This window comes from Geotrypetes seraphini, chromosome 2 (assembly GCF_902459505.1).
Source record: "Geotrypetes seraphini chromosome 2, aGeoSer1.1, whole genome shotgun sequence".
NCBI lineage: Eukaryota > Metazoa > Chordata > Amphibia > Gymnophiona > Dermophiidae > Geotrypetes > Geotrypetes seraphini.
Window position 1 is genome coordinate 330,880,970 of NC_047085.1, and position 22,612 is coordinate 330,903,581.

A 22,612-nucleotide genomic window follows, 5' to 3' on the forward strand; every position below is an offset into this window, starting at 1 on the left:
CTTATACTAAAGCCACTGGAAGTTTGAACGCCAGTAATTTTGAACAATATGCTCTGAAATATCAAGCTTTTCCACCCAGATTTTACTAATATGTCACATTTTGCACAGGCTTCTACTGGTATAATACTTTACACATTGCTCTGGATAATGCAGCTCTAATTCAACAATACTGTAGTTCTCAGATAACTAGCTGTAGTATCATCATTGTATAAGGCTTTAGAAACAGCAATTATATACCATACCGTTTCTTATATCCTGAAGTTTTCAACAAGGAATCTTTGCAGCTTATAATCCTGAACACAATTATGTAAACAATGGTGTCCTGTTTATAGAGCAAGCCTGCAAGAACTTTAAAAAAAAAAAAAAAAAAAAAGGATCTTGCTAAACTCATTCTTGCCCTTAAGAATCATTCTACAATTATGATATCCAAGATTTCTTAGCAGGATCTTCAGATAGATTATTTCTACCAGATAGTGGTTAGCTTTTAACACTCCATCATTGCTTAGCTTTTGTCTGGCATGAGATCTTCTATTTCGGTGACAGGTCAAAAGCGCGAGACGACAAAGGCGCGCCGACAACCCAGCGCAGACAACTGAGCGCTAGGCGGAAGCGCGCCGAAGAAAAACAGTATTTTAAAGGGCTCCGACGTGGGGTGTGAGGAGGGAATCCCCCCACTTACTTGAGATCGCGCCGGCGTTGTGGGGGGTTTGGGGGGTTGTAACCCCCCGCATTATACTGAAAACTTCACTTTTTCCTTAAAAAAGAGGGAAAAAGTTAAGTTTCCAGTACATGAGGGGGGTTACAACCCTCCAAAACCCCCCCAACGCCAGCGCGATCTTTATTAAGTAAAGTGGGGGAGGGTTTCCCCACCAACACCCCCCGTCGGAGCCCCTTAAAATACTGTTTTTCTTTGGCGCACTTCCACCTTGCGCTCAGTTGTCTGCGCTGGGTTGTTGGCGCGCGCTTTTGTCTATGAACCTCTATTTCTCTTTTGGACTCTTTATTGGAGTAACATTAACATAGTAAATATTGACAGATAAAGACCTGCACTGTCCATCCAATTTGCCCACAAGGTGGCATTCCACACCAATTCCACGCCATGATTTAACAGTATCTTTCTTTCGCCCCCTACCAATTATTGGGCACAAACCTCAGAAGTCTGCCCTATCCTAGTCCTAATTCCCCAACTCCTGGAGTTGTTATTGAAGCCCACTCTAGCCTTGATCCTGATCTGTCTTTGCTATTTACATCAGTGTTTATCAACTCAGTCCTGGAGTGCCAGTCAGCTTTTCAGGATATCCCCGATGAATATGCATAAACATGATTTACATACACTGCCTTCATTATATTCAACTTTCTTTCATGCATATTCATCGTGGACATCCTGAAAACCTGACTGGCAAGGGGGTATTCCAGGACCAATTTGAGGAACCCTGATTTACAGAACTCAGACTAAAAGACTGCCCAGCATTGCCGCCAACGCTCCCTCCAACTATGAGGTCATTTAAGAATGGTTCCCTTTGTCTGTTTCTTTTTATCCTGTTGCTGATACATGCTGGTCTTGCTACAGGCTGCTTTCCAGCTATCTAGATGCAGTCACCGATTCCTCTGATCCTCAAGAAAGTCTGCCCTGCCCAGATGAAGCTTCAACATAAAAAGTGATTATTACTTAAAGTCTGAAACTACTATAACTATCACTACCACTCTAGTTTGACTACTATAGTTGCTTCTGTAATACACATACAGGTCCTGAACTTACACAAGATAATGTACAATAAATGACCCAGCTTCTTTCATGATCACAACAAAGAGTTTACAACCTTATCTAGGAATACTTCAGATTCACTTGAATTCTAATACAGCAAATGCTTTCCTATAACAGTATGCTACTTATGATACTGGCGACTTGAATATGAGGGACTTCACCTCGAAAAAGCTTATCAGCCAAATATGTCGGTGAATTTCAGGTCCCTGATTCAGACCACAAGAATAAAGCTAAGTACCAGCTAATATAGAGAATACTTTATGAAATAGTTAAAGACAATCATATTTATTCAACTATTTAGTTCTTCAAATATATTTATAAAAAGAATTGTTGTGATCCAATGACGATTTAACACTTAAAGCTTAGGGTTATGAACTCATTTGAACTCTAAGTGGTGTTTCTGAGGATCGTATAAACCTATAAACATCTAAACTTTATAAAGGGGCTATACTTATAGGGATTTTTAGAAGTTTCTGTCCCTATGTTTGTGACTTAACCAGATGAGACACACTGCTCATTGAGGACTCTGGACCACAGTACACAAGAGAAACACATTATCATTACTGTATTTGGAATCCCCTCATATTTTAAAATCTTACAAATGCAGGAGACACACTATAGCTCCAGAACGCATATTCTTATCACCTACAACTAAACATTACTGAGAGACCATGAAGGCAAATATAAAGTATGGTGATGTGTGAGCAAGAGTTTCTAGTAAAAGAATGTCAGCTGCTTATTGCCGCTTGCCCAGAATTCTTTCACCTTTGAAGCATGTTCTCATTTATTGCATGCAAGGGTTGAACAGCTTCACTAAGACTATTTGTATTATGAAGGACAAAGAGAACAGAACAGATTTTAAAAGAGAAAGATAGATGTTTGTTTATCTATAGATCCCTACAAGATTCCAATTTTGGCCTCCTGTCCTGGGACATGTGCTCAAATAGTAGCTTCATCATTTTTAATAATTGTAATATATATACTGTATATAGAGAGTGACAGATATATGATCTCACAAAATTATACACACTTGAAGAAATAAATGTTCAAGCAACTAACCAAATAAAAATTATATACTTGGAGTAAAAATGGCTGCAGTGCAAGGACTGCTTTTATGCATGTGACTCTGCTCTTCAGCCCCCAACAACTTATGAAAAATGAGGCCCCTTTTATGAAACTCCTGCTGCCGTAGTACATGTGCAACTTAGCCATTTTCTTGCCTCTCTTTGAATAAACATATATACACATTTAATCTAAAATACTTTACACAATTTAGAACACATCCAATCAATTTAAATATATTTTATCAAGATTTAAATACAATAAAAATTGAGATGAATAAAAGTTTCAGAATCATATTTTAGGTTTGCATTGCTTGACAAGACAGAATGATGAAATACTGTATGTGGAAAAAGAAGAAAATAATTAAGTAATACTTTTTATTTGAATTCTGTGAGTTCTGAGAAATTATTTGTCCTGGGTTGGCACTCTGATGTCTTACGAGATGAGCTCCTGCAGCTCTTTGTCAGTTAGCTCATTCACTTCCATAATCTTCTCTAGTTGTTCCCTATACTGGCATTGATCTTGCAGGAAATGAGGAATCCTCATGTTTTCCACTACTCCAAATTCCTTCAGGCGATTTACATCTTCATAGGAGACCTGCCAGCACAATACAGATAAAATACAGTTACATCTACTATGCCAAACCACCATTCCATACCCTCTACCTTAAAAACAAACAAACAACTAACTAAAGATTCTCAGAGAAAATATTCCTGCCATGGATGCAGTGGCAGAGTCAATAAACTGATACAGCATAGAGTTCACCTCCTAAAGACAAATGTCGACTGGACTTGCAACAGCCCATAGAACATCAAGGGAATGAAAATGTCTAACCAGATCATATTGTCTTTGCACGTTCTCCCCCACCCCACCCCTACATATTTTTTGGCCTTATTAAAATTGATCAAGCATTATGAGGTCTGTTCAAAAAGTTCCAGGACAGTTTGAATTGCACGCCTACAGGAAGTTCTTTTTGAGACATGCTAGGTGACGTCGTGTAGCTTGAATCCTCACGAGTAACCTCCTTTTTTTCCCGTTTGATATCTGTTTTTGTCTCCGAGCTACAACAGTTTTTGTGAGTGTGTTTTCGTGATTGGCTATTTTTCATCATGTGCAATCTCAATGAGCAGCGCTACGGCATGAAGTTCTGTTTTCAATCGGGTAAGAGTGCTACAGAAACTTATGCAATGTTGAAAGTGGCTTATGGGGAATATATCATGAGTTGTGGAAGGTGTTTTGAATGATATCCATGCTTCAAAAGTGGTAGTGAATAAGTGGAAGACGTCAAAGTGATGTTAACAGGTTTTTCTGGCAGTCACAGCGTGTTCACTATGAATTTCTGCCTCAAGGACAAACTGACAACCAAAATTACTATCTGAAAATGTTGAAACGACTTCATGGGAGAATCAAGAAGAAGTGGACCAAACTTTGCAGGAAGCAGCAGTCCTATATCACGACAATGCGCCCGCTCATGCTGCTGTCAAAATTCACAAATTTTGCTAAAAAAAACGCATTGACAGTTCTTCCCCAGCCACCTTACTCTTGACTTGGCCCCTGCTGACTTCTTCTTGTTTCCTAAACTTAAATCCATGCTGAAAGGAAAGTGATTCGACACCATTAAAGACATAAAGCAAAATTTGATGCAGCAACTTTTGGCGATTCCTGAAGATACATTTAAGGACTGTTTCCAGAAGTGGAAATGACGTTGGGAAAAGTGTATATGTAGGGAAGGGGAGCACTTTGAAGGAGACCCAAAGGAATGAGTTGTAAGATTGATTTTATAAAAATGTATTAAATAGTCATGGAACTTTTTGAACAGACCTTGTACTATCCAAAAACAAGAATATCCTCTTAAAAACATTAATCTGTTTTCAACCATGTTTACATTTTATAAGATTTGGAAGTCATAAAGCACATAACCACCAGCTGCACCGACCTTTCCAAGAACCGTCAATAGTTGGAAGTTAATAGATGCTCTGTGCCTCAGGATTTGAAGGATGCCTTCCAAGTATACCTGATCTTTACTGAAGCAGCCTAAAGGAGAAACAATGTTTGGCTGATAGAGCAAGGAAAATAAGAACAACTTTTGTAGACAGCAGTATCCCACACCCCCCAAGGAATATATAAAGCAGTTCATCTATATGTTTTGGTGGCACGGTTATACACATACTTAAGAGACAGAGCAGACTCAGCCAACCTGGAGAGTATGTGCCATGTAGTTTAAACTTATGTCCTACAGCTGAGTTGAGGGAAGGAGGAGGTGGGAGGAGTCAGGGATGGAAAAGATATATGGTACCCATACAGGTGGTATGGATAGATGTGGAATCTTTGGGAAAGGGAAAGGGTGGGGTTGGAAATGGATGGCACTCAGGGCCAAGTGAGTGCGATGGAAGATCAAGTTCACCAGATGCAGGGTCTACATCAACAGATGGAAAAGCGACTACAGGCCGCTGGCACAGGTGGTCAATGATTTAGAAAATCAGGCATGGCGCAGTAACCTTCACCTGGTTGGGCTTCCAGAACAAATTTCAGATGGAGAGCTGATTGCCTTTTTTTTTTTTTTTCCAGAAGTGGATCCCCCCAATCATTACAGCTTGCTGCTCATCATGGTCCCTTCCAAGTGGAACGAGCCCATCGTTTGGGGGCTAAACATTTGGGGACCTCCAAACCCAGAGTGGTAATTTTCAAGGTTTTGAACTTGTGCTCTGCACAGGCAAGGAGTTGTGATATAAGAATAAGAAAATATTATGTTTTCAGGACTATTTGGCCTCAGTGTCAGCTAGGCGCAAGATCTTAACGCCACTTTGCTCGGCACTGTTTGCCAAGAAAATCAAGTTTGCGCTCATATCCAGCGCAATTGAGAATTGTTAATGATGGCCGAACACAGTTTTTTCATTCAGGTGCAGAAGCTGCAACCTTTGTGAATAATCTTGTTTCCTAAATGGTTATATGTCATGCAGACTTTTCTTATGTATTTGACTAACAGGGACTTGGCCAAATTTTAGACCACTTTGAGGAAAGTTTTGTGGAATAACAGGAAACCTCATATAAAAGCTTTTATTTTTACCATTGAGGCAGGGGTATTTGGGTATACCTACTATGCTTATTTAATGCACCATTTGGTGAACTGGATCAAGGGAACCTGCTATTATACCCCCCTCACTCTAGAACAGCAATTAACACAGCCTTCTCATCTATTGTATTATTTACATGTCGCCAAGCCTTGTAAGATTTTTCCTACAAGACATCATCTTTTATTGAAATCTACGAGGCAATGTTGCCACTGACTGTGTAAATGCATGCAGGTGTCATCGCTTCACAGTCCTGCTCCCTTTATTGGGCAATAAGGATTCAGATCCAGATGACACAAAACTGAATTTGCGGAGATGGCATGCACTTGGCTTGCAGTATGTGAAGGAACTGGTAACAGAGGATGGCTGTATAAAACCTCTTTAAGAGTTATAAACTGAGGGCTATTTGTCTTCTACTGATTGGATGGCCTATTTACAGGTACAGTGGTGCCTCACACAACGAACGCCTCGCACAGCGAACGCTGCACACAACGAACTTCATGTCTTGATTCACACAACGAACTTCGTTTCACACAACGAACTTCGTTTCACACAACGAAGTCGCCCGAGCTGCCGATGTATGGCATCCTTCCGCGCAGGCACTGCACTTAACTGCCCTCTCTCACTGTATACAGTCGTCCTTTTAAGATAAACTCAATATTTTTTATATATCATGAAGCAGGAAGGTGATTTCTGTTGAAATGAAACGGGAAATAATTAGAAGGAGTGAATGTGGGGTAAAACAGTGTGACCTCGTCAAAGAGTTTGGCCTCAGCAAGACCACCATTTTCACCATTTTGACAAATTTATCTTTTTTTATGTCATCTCAGCATATTTTATGCTGCAGAACAAATTATTTTTTTTAACATGTATTGTTATGGGAAAACGCGTTTCACATAAACTTTTCGCATAACAAACTTGCTCCTGGAACAAATTAAGTTTGTTGTGTGAGGCACCACTGTATCTCTTTATATTCGTTCATTGGACTTGACTAATCTAAATGAGAATATCGCAAAATGATACAAGAAACATTTGTCCAGACAAACTAAGGCTAGTCTGTCCTTTTACCAGTCTGGGTTGATTCAGTGCACCTTGGGACTATGATGCTTTAGCTGACTTGTTGAATAGTGAACTTGTGGAGGCAGAGCAGATAACTGGAGATCATTTATATCTTTTGATGAAAAATATTCTTAAACTTTCATGTTCTGCCATGCTGCAGGATTACCAATATAAGTTTTTACTTCAAGCATATGTTTCACTCTCTTGTGCACAACAGTCTCATAGCGAGCCACACTGAATGTCCTAGATGTCAGAATGCACCTGCACAATTGGTGCATATGTTTTGGACCTGTGAACGGACACAAGGTTTTTGGACTTTGGTTACCAATCATTACAGACTGTCTTGCATAGGCATATCCCCTTGAGAACGGACATCCAATTATTCTTCAAAGTTTGGATATTGGGATTTCGTACAGGGGGAAATGCCTTGCTTCAAAGGGCTTTTTTGATAGCCAGAAAATGTATACTTTCCGGTTGGAGGAGGCTGGAGGCCTCCTCGATTACATTATGGAGAAACTAGTCTTATAGCCCGTTACATTAACGGGTGCTAGAATATATGTGTGTGTGTGTGTCTGTCTTTATTTCTCTCTCTCTCTTTCTCTCCTTAGCCGCTTTCTGTATTTCTGTCTTTCTTTCTGTCTTTCTTTTTCCTCGGCTGTCCACCCATTCTCCCTTCCTTTTACCTTCCCTGTGTCCACCACCACCCCTTCACTACTTCCCTTATCCAGAAACAGCCCTTCTCCCTTTTTTTAATCTCCCCCCTGTCCAGCAGCACCTCTTTCCTGTCCCCCTGTCCAGCAGTAGGCCTCCCTTCCTTTTTCTCCCCCCCCCCGTCTCTTCCCCTGTCCATCAGCACCTCTTTCCTGCTTCCCTGTCCAGCAGTAGGCCTCCCTTCCTTTTTCTTCCCCCCTAGCACCTCTTTCCTGCTTCCCCGTCCAGAAGTAGGCCTCCCTTCCTTTTTCTCCCCTCTCTTCCCTGTCCAGCAGCACCCCTTACCTCGTGTCTGTCCTCTGCCAACAGCCGCCTCAAGCCGCTGCGGCCTGCAGGCGCCAACACATTAACAGGTGCTAGAATATATGTGTGTGTGTCTGTCTTTATTTCTCTCTCTCTCTCCTTAGCCGCTTTCTGTATTTCTGTCTTTCTTTCTGTCTTTCTTTTTCCTTGGCTGTCCACGCATTCTCCCTTCCTTTTACCTTCCCTGTGTCCACCACCACCTCTTCACTGCTGCCCTTATCCAGCAGCAGCCCTTCTCCCTTTTTTTTATCTCCTCCCATCCAGCAGCACCTCTTTCTTGTCCCCCTGTCCAGCAGTAGGCCTCCCTTCCTTTTTCTTCCCCCTCACCATCTCTTCCCTGTCCAGCAGCACCCCTTACCTGCTCCCCGGTCCAGCAGTAGGCCTCCCTTCCTTTTTCTCCCCCCCCGTCTCTTTCCCTGTCCAGCAGCACCCCTTACCTTGTGTCTGCCCTCTGCCGACAGACGCCTCAAGCCACCGCGGCCTGCAGGCGCCGACAGCTGCCGCGGCATGCAGATGCCGACAGCCGCCATGGCCGACATCCGCCTTGGGAGAGAGAGAGAGATGCGTGTGGTAAGCGCGCATGCGCACTCCTACCTGCGGGGACCTACAGCGCACGGAAAACAGAACACGCTGGTAAGAGTGCACATGCACACTTAGGCTTTTATTATATTAGATGAGATGTTTTATATGTTGAAGATTGAATAGCTGAGTGCTCAGTGGGGCTCCCCTAAAAAATGAAGACTATATCAGGATTTTTGGTCTCCACAAATCACCTCAAACACGTAGCCTTCTTTTGAATTCCTAATAATGTAGCTCCCTGTGGGTGGGTGGGTGAGGGCTGTGGAGGTATTTTATACATCACTGTTTTGTATATTTGGACCACTGTGAAGGAACAATGCAGATGGTCCCTTCTTGGTTTGTGATTTGTTTGTGTATTATTATTTTGAGAAAAATAATAACAACAGTAAAACAAAAAGTCAGTAGCCAAGGAAAAGATCTGGATGCCACTGTAGACACTACGTGGAAATATTCTGCCCAGTGTGTGGTAGTAATCAAAAGAGCAAACAGGATGCTAGGAATTATTAGGAAAGGGATGGTAAATAAGACCAAGAATATTATAATGCCTCTGTATTGCTCTATAGTGCAACCTTACCTTGAGTATTGCAGTCGTCATATCTCAAAAAAAAGATACAGAATTAGAAAAGGTTCAAAGAACAGCAACCAAAATGATATAGGGGATGGAACTCCTCTCATAAGAGGAAAGGCTAAAAAGGTTAGGGCTCGACAGCTGAGGGAGGATATGAATGAGGTCTACAAAATCCTGAGTGGTATAGAACAGGTAAAAAAGTTAATTGATTTGTTACCCTTTCAAAAAGTACAAAAACCAGGGGACACTCAAATTAAATGGAAATAATTTTAAAACAAAGAGGAGGAAATATTTTTTTTTTACTCAAAGAATAGTTAAGCTCTTGAACTTGTTACCAGAGAAATGTGGTAACAGCAGTTAGCATAGCTGGGTTTAAGAAAGGTTTGGACAAGTTCCTGGAGGAAAAGTCCATTGAGACAGACATGAGGAAAGCCACTGCTTGCTCTGGATTGGTAGCATGAAATGTTGCTAATATTTGGGTTTCTGCCAAGTACTTATGACTTGAATTGGCTACTGTTAGAAATAGGAAACTGGGCTAGATGAACTATTGGTCTGACCCGCTATGGCTATTCTTATGTTCTTATTCCTAAAGGAAGAGGAAAGGAGGGAGGGAAGTGGGATATACATACCAGGCAAAGAATATAGCATGCCTAGGTAAAACCTCCTAAGTGAGCTTAAGTCATGCAGTCTTCCCCGTTTTCCAAACAGAAAACATGCATTAAACAGAATTCCTGGAAGTCACTGCTATATCAGGCCTTGATTTTATCACTACCATACACAATCCACCTCCCCCAGACTTTCTGCAAGTAATTCATATGTCCAATTCATACAGGAGCCAACAATCTATGTTCTTCTCCAATATCCTTGCACCCTTGAAAACAGGCATGCATAGAAGAAAATTTTCTACGATTGCTAGGATATAGGATATGTGAATGCTTAGGAAGGAAAGAAACATACCTGGTTGAGATGTGTCAGTGCACCCCCTTTTGGCTCGTACACAGTAATCCCAACGGGTATTGGGATCCTTGACAAACTTTCCCACATCTTGGAAGAGTTCACAAAAGGACATGTGGCTAGATTGATAGACAGTGTAATAGAGAAGGGCAGCCCTCCACAGAAAGGGGTCCTTGCGAAACAAGACACTATGAATGCTTGCTAAGCCTTCTTCTGTGGGATTGACTGGCTTTAGGCCATGTTTTTTGCGCCCAATGAATTTACACCAGGGCTGCAGGTTGTTGTTCATACCACGGAAGTAATGTGTTCCTGTAAAGCAAGAAAAAAAAAAAAAAAAAGGAGTCTTCACTATGTATAAAGAGGGAAAAAAATTCAGTCAACTTACTCAATAATTCTGTTAACTGTGCTCTAAATTAATGCACTGCAAGCCTGCAGATAACCTTAGGATTCTTATCCCTCTGGCCATCAGTGGCTGAAATCATGCATGATAACTGCACAGTGAATCTGTGGGAAAACAATGTTTGCTCTGTAAGTCATAAAGCAACATTAAGAATGAGCATGAACATGCTATAATATACATGCTATAATAACTTAATTTTGTTTAGGCAATAAATGCCAACAACTTCTCAATGATTCTGTTCTCCCAACTTTAGAAAACATCTTTCAAGTCAACACTTTTTCATACGATTGGTCTGATGATGTACATATAATCATCTCAGTTTCTCCTCCCTCTGCCGCGTCACTGATGATGTCATCAGTGACGCTTCACCGGCAGGAGAAAGCCGCGAAGCAGCCAACGCTACTGGAGGGAGGTTTGCTGCTCTCGCTGGGAGGGTCGGAAAGGTTCACTTGGGGGGGAGAGATAGGAGGGTTAGCAGGGGTTCGGCTGAGAGGGGGGAGAAGCAGTCTGCCTCGGTGCTCCAAGGCCTGGTGCCATTACCTTCTTCGAGCAGCAGCAGCTTTTACAATTCGCTGCTGTTGCCGGCTTCAGGCCTTCCTCTCTGCCGGGTCCTGACTATTTCCTGTTTTCATGAAGACAGGACCCGACCGAGAGGAAGGCCTGAAGCGGGCAACAGCAGTGAATTGTGAATGCTGCTGCTGCCCGATGAAGTTCAGGACACCAGGCCTTGGGTGACAGAAGGAGGAAAGGGAGCAGAGGGGGAGAGAATTGGGGAGAGTGTTGAAGGAAGATGAGGGAGGGAATGAAAGGAAATGCCAGGCTTGGAGGGAAGAAGAGATGCAAGGGCATGGAGGGAAGGAGGAAGGTATGCTAGATCATGGGAAAAGGAAGGGGGAAAGGAAGGAGGAGATGTCAGAGCATGGAGGGGGAGGGAGAGATGGAAGAAAAGGAAAGAAGAGAGATGCCGGGAATCAGGGAAGGGATGATGCCAGACCGTGAGGTGGGAAGGAAAGAAAGGAGAAGATGGAGATGCCAGAGCATAGGGGAGGGGGTGATGACAGAGAGAGAAAAACAGAGAAGTGACAGAGTTGAAATCAATCATGTACAAAGGAGAGAAGGGGCAAGGGATAGATAGTTTATGGAAGGAGCATAGAAAGAGAGAAGATGCCAAATGGAAGAGAGAGAGAGAGGGTGCACACTGGATAGAAAGAGCACAGAGAGCAGTGTATGGAAGGGGCGAGATAGAGGGTGAGCAGTAGATGGAAGGGGAAGAGAGAGGGAAACAGACACTGAATGGAAGTGTGGGGGAGAGAAAGGACAGCTGCTGAATGGAAGTGTGAGGGAAAGGGGGAGCAGATGCTGGAAGGAAGTGGGGAGGAGAAAGAAAAAAAGGGCACATGCAGGATTGAGGGAAGAGGATAGAATTAGTTACTGGAAGGGGTGAGGGAAAGAGATGGCAAGCTATAGGTAGACATAGTGAAAGAGGGAAATTGAGGACTGAATAGTAAAAAAGAATTTAGACAGAGGCATAAATAAATTGAAAAGGAAGACCAGGGAAGAACAGGAGGAAGGGAGCGGAGAGAGAGATGCCAGAGCAGGGGGGAAGGAGAGGAGACAGATACCAGATCAATGGGGGTGAAAGGAGAGATGGAAGGGGGATGCATACAGTTTCTGGAAGGAGCATAGAAGGAGAGAAGATGCCATATAGGGGAAGAGAGATGGCAGACAGTGGATGGAAGGAAGAGAGTAACAAGAAGATGAGGAAAGCAGAAACCAGAGAAGACAAAGGTAGAACAAAAATTTTCTATTTATTTATTGCTTTAAGAGACGTGTCACTGTTTCTGTGGCATTGCATTGTATGCAGAGTCCAGATTCTTGCTGGTTCAATTTAACCTTTGTCAATGTATTTCTATTTTATCCCCCCTTTTACAAAACTGTGGAGCGTTTTTTAGTGCCAGCCGTGGTGGTAGCAGCTCTGATGCTCAGAATTCTATGAGCATCAGAGCTGTTACCACCGTGGTTAAAATCCACACTACAGTTTTGTAAAAGGGGGAGGGGTAAGTTTGTGATGACATTCCAAACTAGGCGAAGGTGTGTTCGAAAGACATGGTTTTCTGTTAGGATTGACTGCAGGATTGATCTGTACTAGTCTGGCTTTAGTTTTACAATGGGTGTATTGCTGTTGTACTTATCACTGCAGTATGTAAGATGCTGCCTTTTCCTAGGTACTCATGTGTGACGTATGGCTTGTTACTAAAAATCATGTTTTTCGTACAGATGGGGGGGTGCCAAAAAATGATGGGCCCCGGGTGTCACACATGCTAGGTACACCACTGATTGGAACAGTGAAAGGGCACTTTTTCTCTGGGGGCAGTGGAGCTTGGCTGGGAGGCTTCGTCTGTGCCACTTAGTTTCATCTCTGTTTGTTCTGTATATGGAATGCTTGATGAGCCTGGATGAGCTTCAGCTCACACGGGGGGGAGGGGGGGGGGCGAGGGGTCTTTCCCTCTCCTTCTACCCTATATAGGTTTCTGTCTCTCTTCTTTTGGCATGGCTGATTTGAAAGTGGTCACTTTCAATGTAGATGGCATTAGGTCCCCAATTAAACGAGCATACTGACTGGCCTGCTTAAGATGGGAGCGGATGTGGCCTTTTTGCAGGAGACCCATCTCGCTCAGAGCAAACACGCTAATTGAGGAGGAATTGGGTTGGGGAAGTCTACTCCTCCACTTTTGGTGGACGACAGCGGGGAGTGGTGAACTTACTGCACAAACGGCTGTCCTTCACAATACACAAACAACTTACGGATCGGGAGGGGAGATACATCATAGTATTGGGGGAAGTGTGGGGCATGAAGTTGCTCCTTTGTAACTTGTATGTACCAAATGTTTACTGTCAAATGTTTTTCTACAGTCCTTTCCTTGGTATCGGCTTATCCTGAGTACCAAATGATCCTGGGGGAGATCTCAACATCACAGCAGCTCTAATGGTGGATTGTAAGCCTCCTAGGGCCAGCCTGACAGATCATGACAACAAGGGGATGGGATTCTTGATGCAACACTTGGACTTGACCTGATCAATGTGTGGCGCGTTCTGCACCGTTATGATTCTGAATTTACCTTTTACTCCCAAGTTCACAAGGTGTATGCACGGCTGAACTACATCCTTCTTGATCAGCGGTTGTTCTCTCGGGCTACTAAGTCTGAGATTACTGAGGCTACGATCTCGGATCATGCAACTGTAGATCTCACCCTAAGCCTTTCACCGGGTCGTAAGGCTTCTTCCTGGAAACTGGCCCCGCACTTGTACAATGATCCAGAGTTTTGGACCTTTCTATGGACCCAATGGGTTGACTATCAGGCTACCAATGCTACCCCAGAGATGGGGCCGGTGTCTTTTTGGTATGCATCCAAAGCAGTTATGCGAGGGTATGTGATCGAATATACGTCTGCTAAGAAACAGGAACGGGAGGGGGAGCTTCTGCTGCTCACTCAAAAACTACATATATATTTCGTAAGGCACATATAGCTACTTTGTCCAATTCGGATCGGCTGGAATATAAGGGTATCCGGGAGAAAATTGAGGCCCTGCTTCATCAGCGTGCAGAACAGTCCCTCTCCTATCAATGTTACAATCTTTAACGTTGGGGAAGTAAGACGGGGAAGCTCTTGGCTAATCTGGTATGCCCCTTCAAAAAACGTCAAATTATTACCGCTAAACGCGACACCAAGGGGATTTGGCATGAGGGGGAGAAGCAGATAGCCGATCAGTTTGTCCAGTATTATGAAGGCCTTTATGGGAAACGACCGCTGGATAAGGACGCCTTGGATGCTTTCTTTCAAGGCCTGCAAGTGCCGCACTTGGATGAGGATAAGGCTGTATCCCTGAGTCAGCTGATCTCTGTGGAGGAGCTGCGAGTCTCCATCCAGTCTCTCAAATTGACGAAAGCGCCTGGACTGGATGGGTTTGGCCCGGAATACTATCGGATTCTCCCAGATTTGGTGGCACAGCCACTGAGTGAGATGTATAATACTGTGGCTGCGGAGGGCGGTACATTCCGGATAATATAGCCCACATGGTCTTGATCCCGAAAGCCTGGAAAGGACCCGGACCTGGTGGGGTCCTTCCGGCCCATTTCTCTTTTGGACCAGGATATCAAACTTTTGACTATGACCTTGGCGAGGCGTTTGAATTGCTTTCTCCCTGTCCTTGTTCACCCCGATCAGGTTTGCTTTATGCCAGGGCGTTACGCCTCTATGAATCTGCTAAAGGTTCTGGGAGCTATTCACAATAGGGCTGGCCGGAGAGATTTGGAAGTTGTGGGGGGATTGGACATGGAGAAGGCATTCGATAGTATATCTTGGGAATACCTCTTTTGGGTTCTACGTCGGGGCAGTTTTCAGGGATCATTCATGGGCTGGGTGACAGCTTTGTATACTAATCCTAGGGCGTGGTTATTGATCAATGGGGGCCTTACGGTAGATTTTGCCCTGCAGCGGGGTACACCGCAATATATTATGAAATTTTCCAAGGTCCCTATTGGTCACACACATTGGGAAAGTCTGCATCACATGCACCCATTTTTGAAACATTTTAAACAATACTATGTGACCCTATAAGGTCAAAGGGTATTTGGTCCAAAGGGATAAAATGTCCTTTTGTTTTCCCCAATAAAACAGAGAAGTTTTCAGTATAAGCTTTCAGTAGGTCACTGGTGATTTAAATCCCCAAATATTTAAGTCTATGTGCAACTTTCTGTAGGGGGAAGGGTGTGGACCAGTCTGAATAATTATACCCAATAAAAGGCAAAGCCTCTGATTTCTCCAAGTTCAGCTCCAAACCTGACACACTCCCATGCTGTTCTATTAATTGCAAAACCCTCTGAAAGGACCTCTGGGGTTGGGTCAAAAGCAGAATAATATCATCAGCAAATGCCAAACATCGCACCTCTTCATTCCCCACTGGCATTCCCATGATATTCCCATCCTCTCTGATATTCTGCAGCAATGGTACCAGGGATAAAATAAACAATAAAGGCAACAGGGGGCAACCTTGTCATGTACCCCTTTCCAATGAAAAATAATCAGACACCTTTTCATTGACCAGTACTTCTGAACTGGGGTTAACATGCAAAGTCATGACCATGTCTAGAAAGGGTCCCCTCATGAAATAGCTCTCCAAAACCGGGAACAGATAGTCTCAAGCCACACAGTCAAATGCCTTACGAGCATCAAGACTGATTAACAAAGCCGCGAGACCATGAGTGACGATGTGTCCTAATGCTGCCATCACCTTCCTCACCGCATGCCTTCCCTGGACGAAAGCAACCTGGTCATGGTGTATCATTCCCGGCAATAAAGGGGACAAATGAGATGTCAAAATTTTTGCCATTAATTTAAGTTCACAGTTTATCAGGGAAATCGGCCTATAGTTATCCACAATTTTGGATTCCTATCTGGCTTGTGGATCAGCACTACATGGGCACATTTAGCAGGAATGAGGAAACTTCCAGTAGATACAACCTGGGCAAAATAGGCTTCCAAAGACAAAGCAATGTGGTCTTGCATAATTTTATAAAATTCAGAAGGGAGACCACCAGGTCCGGGAGTTTTTGACAGTGAAGATTTTTTTGTGGCGTCCCAAATTTCCTGGACTGTAATAGGCCTGTGAAGGCGATGGCCTTCCTCCTCCGTGAGCTGAGACAATCGTAAAGAACAAAGGTAAGTGGTTAAAGCACTAGGTGAAGGTATTTTCCTAGAGTAGAACTCCCAGAAATGTTTAAGAAAAATCTCGGTCAGGCGATCTCTATCTGTAGTAAAAGTTTGATTTTGTAAAACCCCTTTACAAAAATGAGGACCCTGCCAAGAGTGTACTAAGTGAGCCAATAATTTACCAGTACGATTGCAGGTCTTTATCAATCAGATTTCAAGTTTTAATCCACTGATGTTTACAGGTATCTATTTTCCTTTGTAAATATTAGAATTCCCTGGAATTGTCTTTCTTCTTCCTAGCTATGTATGCTATAGTTTCCCCATGAAGGACTGCTTTGGCTGTTTCCCATAACAATACAGGATTTGGGGTGGAAGGGGCATTATTCTCCATGAATTTTTCCCATCTTTTAAGTACATGAGCTCTATAGTGCTGATCCCATTACAAATAGCAATAAAATCTCCACTGACCAGGTTGGTTCCTAATTTGTATGCCTTGTATCTCCAACCATACCACAGCATGGTCCAAGAGGGTAGGCGTTCCTATCTCGGCACTGATCACATGAGGGAAAAAAGAGGAAGTGATCAAAATATATTCAATTCTAGACATGGTTGGATGTACACAGGCCACATGTGTATAGTCTTTATCTAAAGCAGTGTTCTTCAACCTTTTTACACCTTTGGACCGGCGGAAATAAAATAATCATTTTGTGGACCGGCAAACTACTAAGACTGAAATTTTTAAAAAACCCATTGTCACACCGTCCCCGCGAGCTTGGTCTCGCAAACCATCTGATCCCATCCGCACAAGCCTCAAATAGTTATGATTTTATATTAAACATATTTTATTAAAGTATAAAAAGAAACAATAGAGGTCACGTGACGCTATGAGCGGGTGAGGACGTGTTCCTGATCGGCTCCGGGGCCCTGCTCTTCCTCTTCCTGTTTTAACTGACTTTTTGGCAATTTGGCTGGCGATTTTTGGTCTTAATTGGTTTGGGATCCCATGGACAGATATCTTACCCGTTCTCAGGAAGCAGCGCGCATGAAACCGGCTCGCAAAGAAAAGGAGCGCTCGAGCCCCAGCGTGGCCAAGATGGCAGCCGCCTCGGGAACCGCAGTGTTGGAGTTCACGGCCAAGGCGCTTAACGATATCAAAGCAGTGGTGGCGCAGGTTCTGGGACCACAGATGGACACCTTGGCAACCCAAATGAACCGCTTAGAGCAACTCCTGACTGACACGGCCGTCCGGACTACCGAGCTGGAGCAGCGCGTATCCACGGTGGAGGACTCACTTAATTCTCATGAGCTAGATCTTGCGGCCTTACAGGAAACGGTGCGTCTCCAGGCTGATAAAATGGACGACCTCGAGAACCGGTCCTGCCGTGGAAATCTGCGTTTTTTGGGTGTCCCTGAAATTATTCCTGATGCCCGTTTGCTCGCTGAGCTGGAGGGCTGGCTGGAGCTGGAGTTTCCCGACACTTCGTCACTGGGCCCTCTCTGTTTGGAACGTGCTCACCGCCTTGGCGCTCGCCCTGCCCAGGATTCTAGACCACGAGTGGTGATTGCCAAATTCTTGAATTACAGACACAAATTGGAGATTTTGCGGCAGTATCGCGCCAAACAGGATACCTTGCAACTGAGGGGCTCTACTGTTTGGATTAGTCAGGATTATTCTGCTGCCCTCACTGAATGCAGAAAAGCTTTCTATCCTCTCTGCTCCAAATTGGTGGATATTAAGAAACGTTTTCAATTTGTTTACCCTGCTGTTTTGAAGATTCACCATGAGGGCTCCTGGCATTCGTTCACAGTGGCCACTGAGGCTGCTGATTACATCAATAAGACTCTTGGTTCTTCAGTGGAGCCTCCATGACATTTTTTGAACTTACCAGTTCCATCTCCTTTTTTTGTGGGGTGGTATGCTGATTGGCCAGTAGCATTGTTGATTTCAGTTTGTACTTTTTTTCCATGGTTGAGCACTGTTGTTTATTATTTACTGTTTTTTGGAGGGGCGGGGCTCCAAATGGTGTCAGTTTGGACATCCTGCATATTCTTTCGGGGATATGTTCTTTGGGCTTCTCTGGGGTTTGGGTGGGGAAGGGCTGTTTAGTTGGGAACAGTCCACCGGTATGTTCTATTGGACACTGTTATTTCTTATCTTGTATATGATTGCATGCTTTGTGAGTATTATCCTATTTGCTTTGTTTATTGCTGGGCACTTGGGTAGGGCTGGGCACCTGGGTGCAAGATGCTTGTCGTGTGTTGTTTTTCACTGTTTGAGCTCTGACTCTAGGTGACCAATCCCTTCGCATTCTTTCCTGGAATGTGTCTGGCATTACCTCTCCAGTAAAACGCACTAAGATCTTGAGACAACTAAAACATCATCACGTAGACCTGGCCTGCTTGCAGGAGACTAAATTAACTCGGAGGAACACTACAAATTGAAGAGGGGCTGGGTGGGCTCTGTGCATTCTGCCTCTTCCACAGATAAACGAGCGGGTGTTTGTTTATTGGTGCACAAGGGTCTACAGTTCACTGTTAAGCTACTTTCTGAGGATCCCTTGGGTAGATATTTGCTCTTACACATTTTATTGCAGGGTACTGGCTTCCGACTGCTAATCGTTTATGGCCCTAATAACTACTCACAGGACTTTTTTGACTCTTTGGTGTCCTTAGGTCTCCAAGATACGTCTCTTCCCCTAGTTGTGGCTGGGGACCTTAATCAAGTGATGGACCTTACGCTTGATCGCTCTTGTTCTTCTGTGTCTTCCAGGGGCCAAGACACGAGACATCACTGATAGGATCGAGAGGATCCTGGACGGAGCAGAGACAGAGGAGACTGCGGTAATAATCCACGTCGGAACAAACGATGTGAGCCGGAGGAACTTCAGCATGGACGCACTGACTGACCAGTTCAGGGTCCTGGGACGAAAGCTGAAGCGGAGTACACGGAGGATAGCATTCTCGGAGATCCTGCCTGTACCGAGAGCAGATGCAAAGAGGCAGGCAGACCTCCAAGCTGTGAATGCATGGTTGAGGAGATGGTGCCAGGAGGAGGGCTTCCGCTTGGTGAGGAACTGGACGTCCTTCTGGGGAAAGAGCAAGCTCTACCGGCGGGACGGCCTGCACCTGAGCACAGCGGGAACCAGACTACTGGCAACCAATTTGAGGAAGGAGATCGAGAGGGCTTTAAACTGAAGAGAGGGGGAAAGCCGACAGCTGATCTGATGTTGACGCTTCGGACAACAGCATCCAGGACAGATGCTGAACGGGCTGACTGCAGGGAGGAAACAGAGGGACCGGAAGATATACAAATCAGACAGCGAGGGAAACATCAGGTAAAGGGAGCTTGCTGGGAGAAGACTAAGGGCATGGGGACACAGGGGGACTGGGTGGCATAAGGGCGAAAGCCGAGGGTAATATAGAGGTACCACAAGGCAAGGGGGATCATACAGAGGCTCAAGGGATGACAGCCCAGGAGGGGGCCGGTAGGGCTGGAAATCCCAGAGGAAAAGCGGGTAAGTGGGGTGGCAGGAATGTGGGGAAGCTGAAAGCTAAGAGGGTAAAGGCTGAGGGTAAAGCAGAAACACAGAGAGCGGGAAAACTGCCAGAAACCCAAGGGCAAGTGGGCCAGGTAAATGCAGAGGTGGAAGAAAAACGACGGGACCTGCGGTGCTTATACGCAAATGCAAGAAGCCTCACGGCCAAGATGGGTGAACTAGAAGTCGTCGCCAAAGGAGAGGACCTAGATATAATTGGAATTGTAGAAACCTGGTGGACAGAGGAAAATCAATGGGATGTAGCGCTGCCGGGGTTCAAGCTATATAGGAAGGACAGGACCCACAAAAAGGGGGGAGGCATAGCACTATATATAAAGGACTCTATCCACTCGGTCGGGATGGATATGGCAACAAAGGCAGAGGGGCTGGAATCGCTGTGGGTCAAATTACCGGGAAACAAGGGTGCGGGCATAAAACTGGGGCTGTACTATCGACCACCTGGTACACCAGAGGGAGTCGGACACGACTTGGAATCAGAATTGAGACAGGAATGCAGGACTGGAAGTGTAACAGTGATGGGGGACTTCAACTACCCAGGGATAGACTGGAGTACGGGTCACTCCAACTGCACTAGGGAGACAGGATTTGTAGAAGCTGTGAAGGACTGCTTCATGGAGCAACTAGTCAAAGAACCGACCCGAGGGGGTACTACTCTTGACCTCATCCTAAACGGATTAGGGGGGCCTGCAAGAGGGGTAGAAGTGGGAGGACCACTAGGCAACAGTGATCACAACACGATCAGATTCACATTAGAAAGAGGGACACCCATAGTTAGGAGGACCGCAACAACTGCGCTGAACTTCAGGAAAGGGAACTACGTTGCTATGAGGGAAATGGTGGGGAGGAAGCTCGGAAACATCTTTAGGATGGAGACTGTGGGAAGCGCCTGGACCCTATTCAGGAACACCCTGCAGGAAGCACAGAGAATGTACATACCCAATTTCAGGAAAGGCTGCAAGAACAAACGATCAAAGGACCCGGTTTGGATGTCAATAGAAGTAAAGAGGGCGATAAAGGACAAAAAAGTATCTTTCCGGAGATGGAAAAAGGACCCAACGGAGGAAAATCACCAGGCGCACAGGAAATGCCAAAAGGAATGCCACCGGGAGGTTAGAAAAGCAAAAGGGACATACGAAGAGGGGCTGGCCAAGGAGGCGAAAGACTTCAAGGCATTCTTCAGTTACATTAAGGGGAAGCGACCAGCGAGAGAGGAGGTGGGGCCGTTGGACGATGGGGATAGGAAGGGAGTGATTAAGGAGGATAAAGAGGTAGCTGAGAGGTTGAACACGTTCTTCTCGTCGGTTTTCACGAGCGAAGACACATCTAATATACCAGACTCAGAGGAGCTCATGAGTGGGGAACAGGCTGAAAAATTAGAGCACATAGAGGTAAGTAGGGAGGATGTCCTCCAACAGATAGACAGGTTAAAATGCGGCAAATCACCGGGCCCGAACGGGATCCACCCAAGGGTTCTGAAGGAACTAAGACAGGAAATAGCGGACACAATCCAACATGTTTGCAACCTATCCTTGAAAACTGGTGAGGTGCCAGAGGACTGGAAATTGGCAAATGTCACACCCATCTTCAAGAAGGGATCGAGGGGTGACCCCGGGAACTACAGGCCGGTGAGCCTGACTTCAATTATAGGGAAGATGGTGGAAGCTATGATCAAGGACGGCATTTGCGAGCACATCGAGAGGAATGGCCTACTAAGAACAAGCCAGCACGGATTCTGTAAGGGAAGGTCGTGCCTAACGAACCTTCTGTACTTCTTTGAGGGGATAAGCAGTCGGGTGGACAATGGGGAGCCCATAGACATCATTTACCTCGACTTTCAAAAGGCTTTTGACAAGGTGCCACATAAAAGGCTACTTAAGAAGCTGTGGAACCACGGGGTGGGAGGGGATGTGCACAGATGGATCAAGCACTGGCTGTCGGGCAGACAGCAGAGGGTTGGAGTAAAGGGTCAGTATTCTGACTGGCGGGGAGTCACGAGCGGTGTGCCACAGGGATCGGTGCTGGGGCCTTTACTCTTCAACATATTCATCAATGACCTGGAAAAGGAGGCAAAGTGTGAGGTTATAAAATTCGCAGATGATACCAAACTGTGCGGCAGAGTTAGGACCAGGGAGGAGTGTGAGGACCTACAAAGGGACCTAGACAAGCTGGAAGACTGGGCAAACAAATGGCAAATGCGCTTCAACGTGGACAAATGCAAGGTCATGCATATAGGGAAAAAGAACCCGTTGTTCAGTTACAAATTAGGGGGGGTATTGTTGGGAGACAGCAGACTCGAGAGAGACTTGGGTGTGATGGTGGATGCATCACTGAAGCAATCTGCACAGTGCGCAGCAGCCTCGAAAAAAGCCAACAGGATGCTGGGCATCATAAAGAAGGGCATAGCAACCAGAACACGGGAAGTCATCATGCCATTGTATCGAGCGATGGTGCGTCCACATCTGGAATACTGCGTTCAGTATTGGTCGCCGCACCTCAAGAAGGACATGGCGGTACTTGAGAGAGTCCAAAGGAGAGCAACGAAAATGGTAAGAGGGCTGGAACACTGCTCATACGCTGAGAGGCTGGATAGGCTGGGGCTCTTCTCTCTGGAGAAGAGGAGGCTCAGGGGAGATATGATAGAGACATTCAAGATCATGAGGGGCATAGAGAGGGTGGATAGGGACAGATTCTTCAGACTAAAGGGGACAGCAAATACGAGGGGGCATTCCGAGAAACTGAAGGGAGACAGGTTCAAAACAAATGCAAGGAAGTTTTTTTTCACCCAAAGGGTCGTGGACACTTGGAATGCACTACCGGAGGAAGTGATCAGGCAGAGTACGGTACAGGGATTCAAACAGGGATTGGATGGATT

At 44.9% G+C, this 22,612-nt stretch overlaps 1 protein-coding gene across 3 annotated transcripts in view; it reads right to left on the minus strand.

Annotated features, from left to right (window-relative positions):
* Window positions 1-2,031: 2,031 nt before the first annotated feature.
* Window positions 2,032-22,612, minus strand: part of KIAA0895 (KIAA0895 ortholog) — a 106,348-nt gene continuing 85,767 nt past the window's right edge. For all 3 annotated transcript variants that reach the window (XM_033930204.1, XM_033930205.1, XM_033930206.1), the window contains 3 exons: window positions 10,076-10,381; window positions 4,764-4,861; window positions 2,032-3,424 (listed from right to left, as the gene is read on the minus strand). In XM_033930204.1, the coding sequence (XP_033786095.1) occupies window positions 3,263-3,424; window positions 4,764-4,861; window positions 10,076-10,381 (566 nt within the window). In that variant the 3' untranslated portion in view covers window positions 2,032-3,262. The remainder of the gene's footprint in view (window positions 3,425-4,763; window positions 4,862-10,075; window positions 10,382-22,612) is intronic.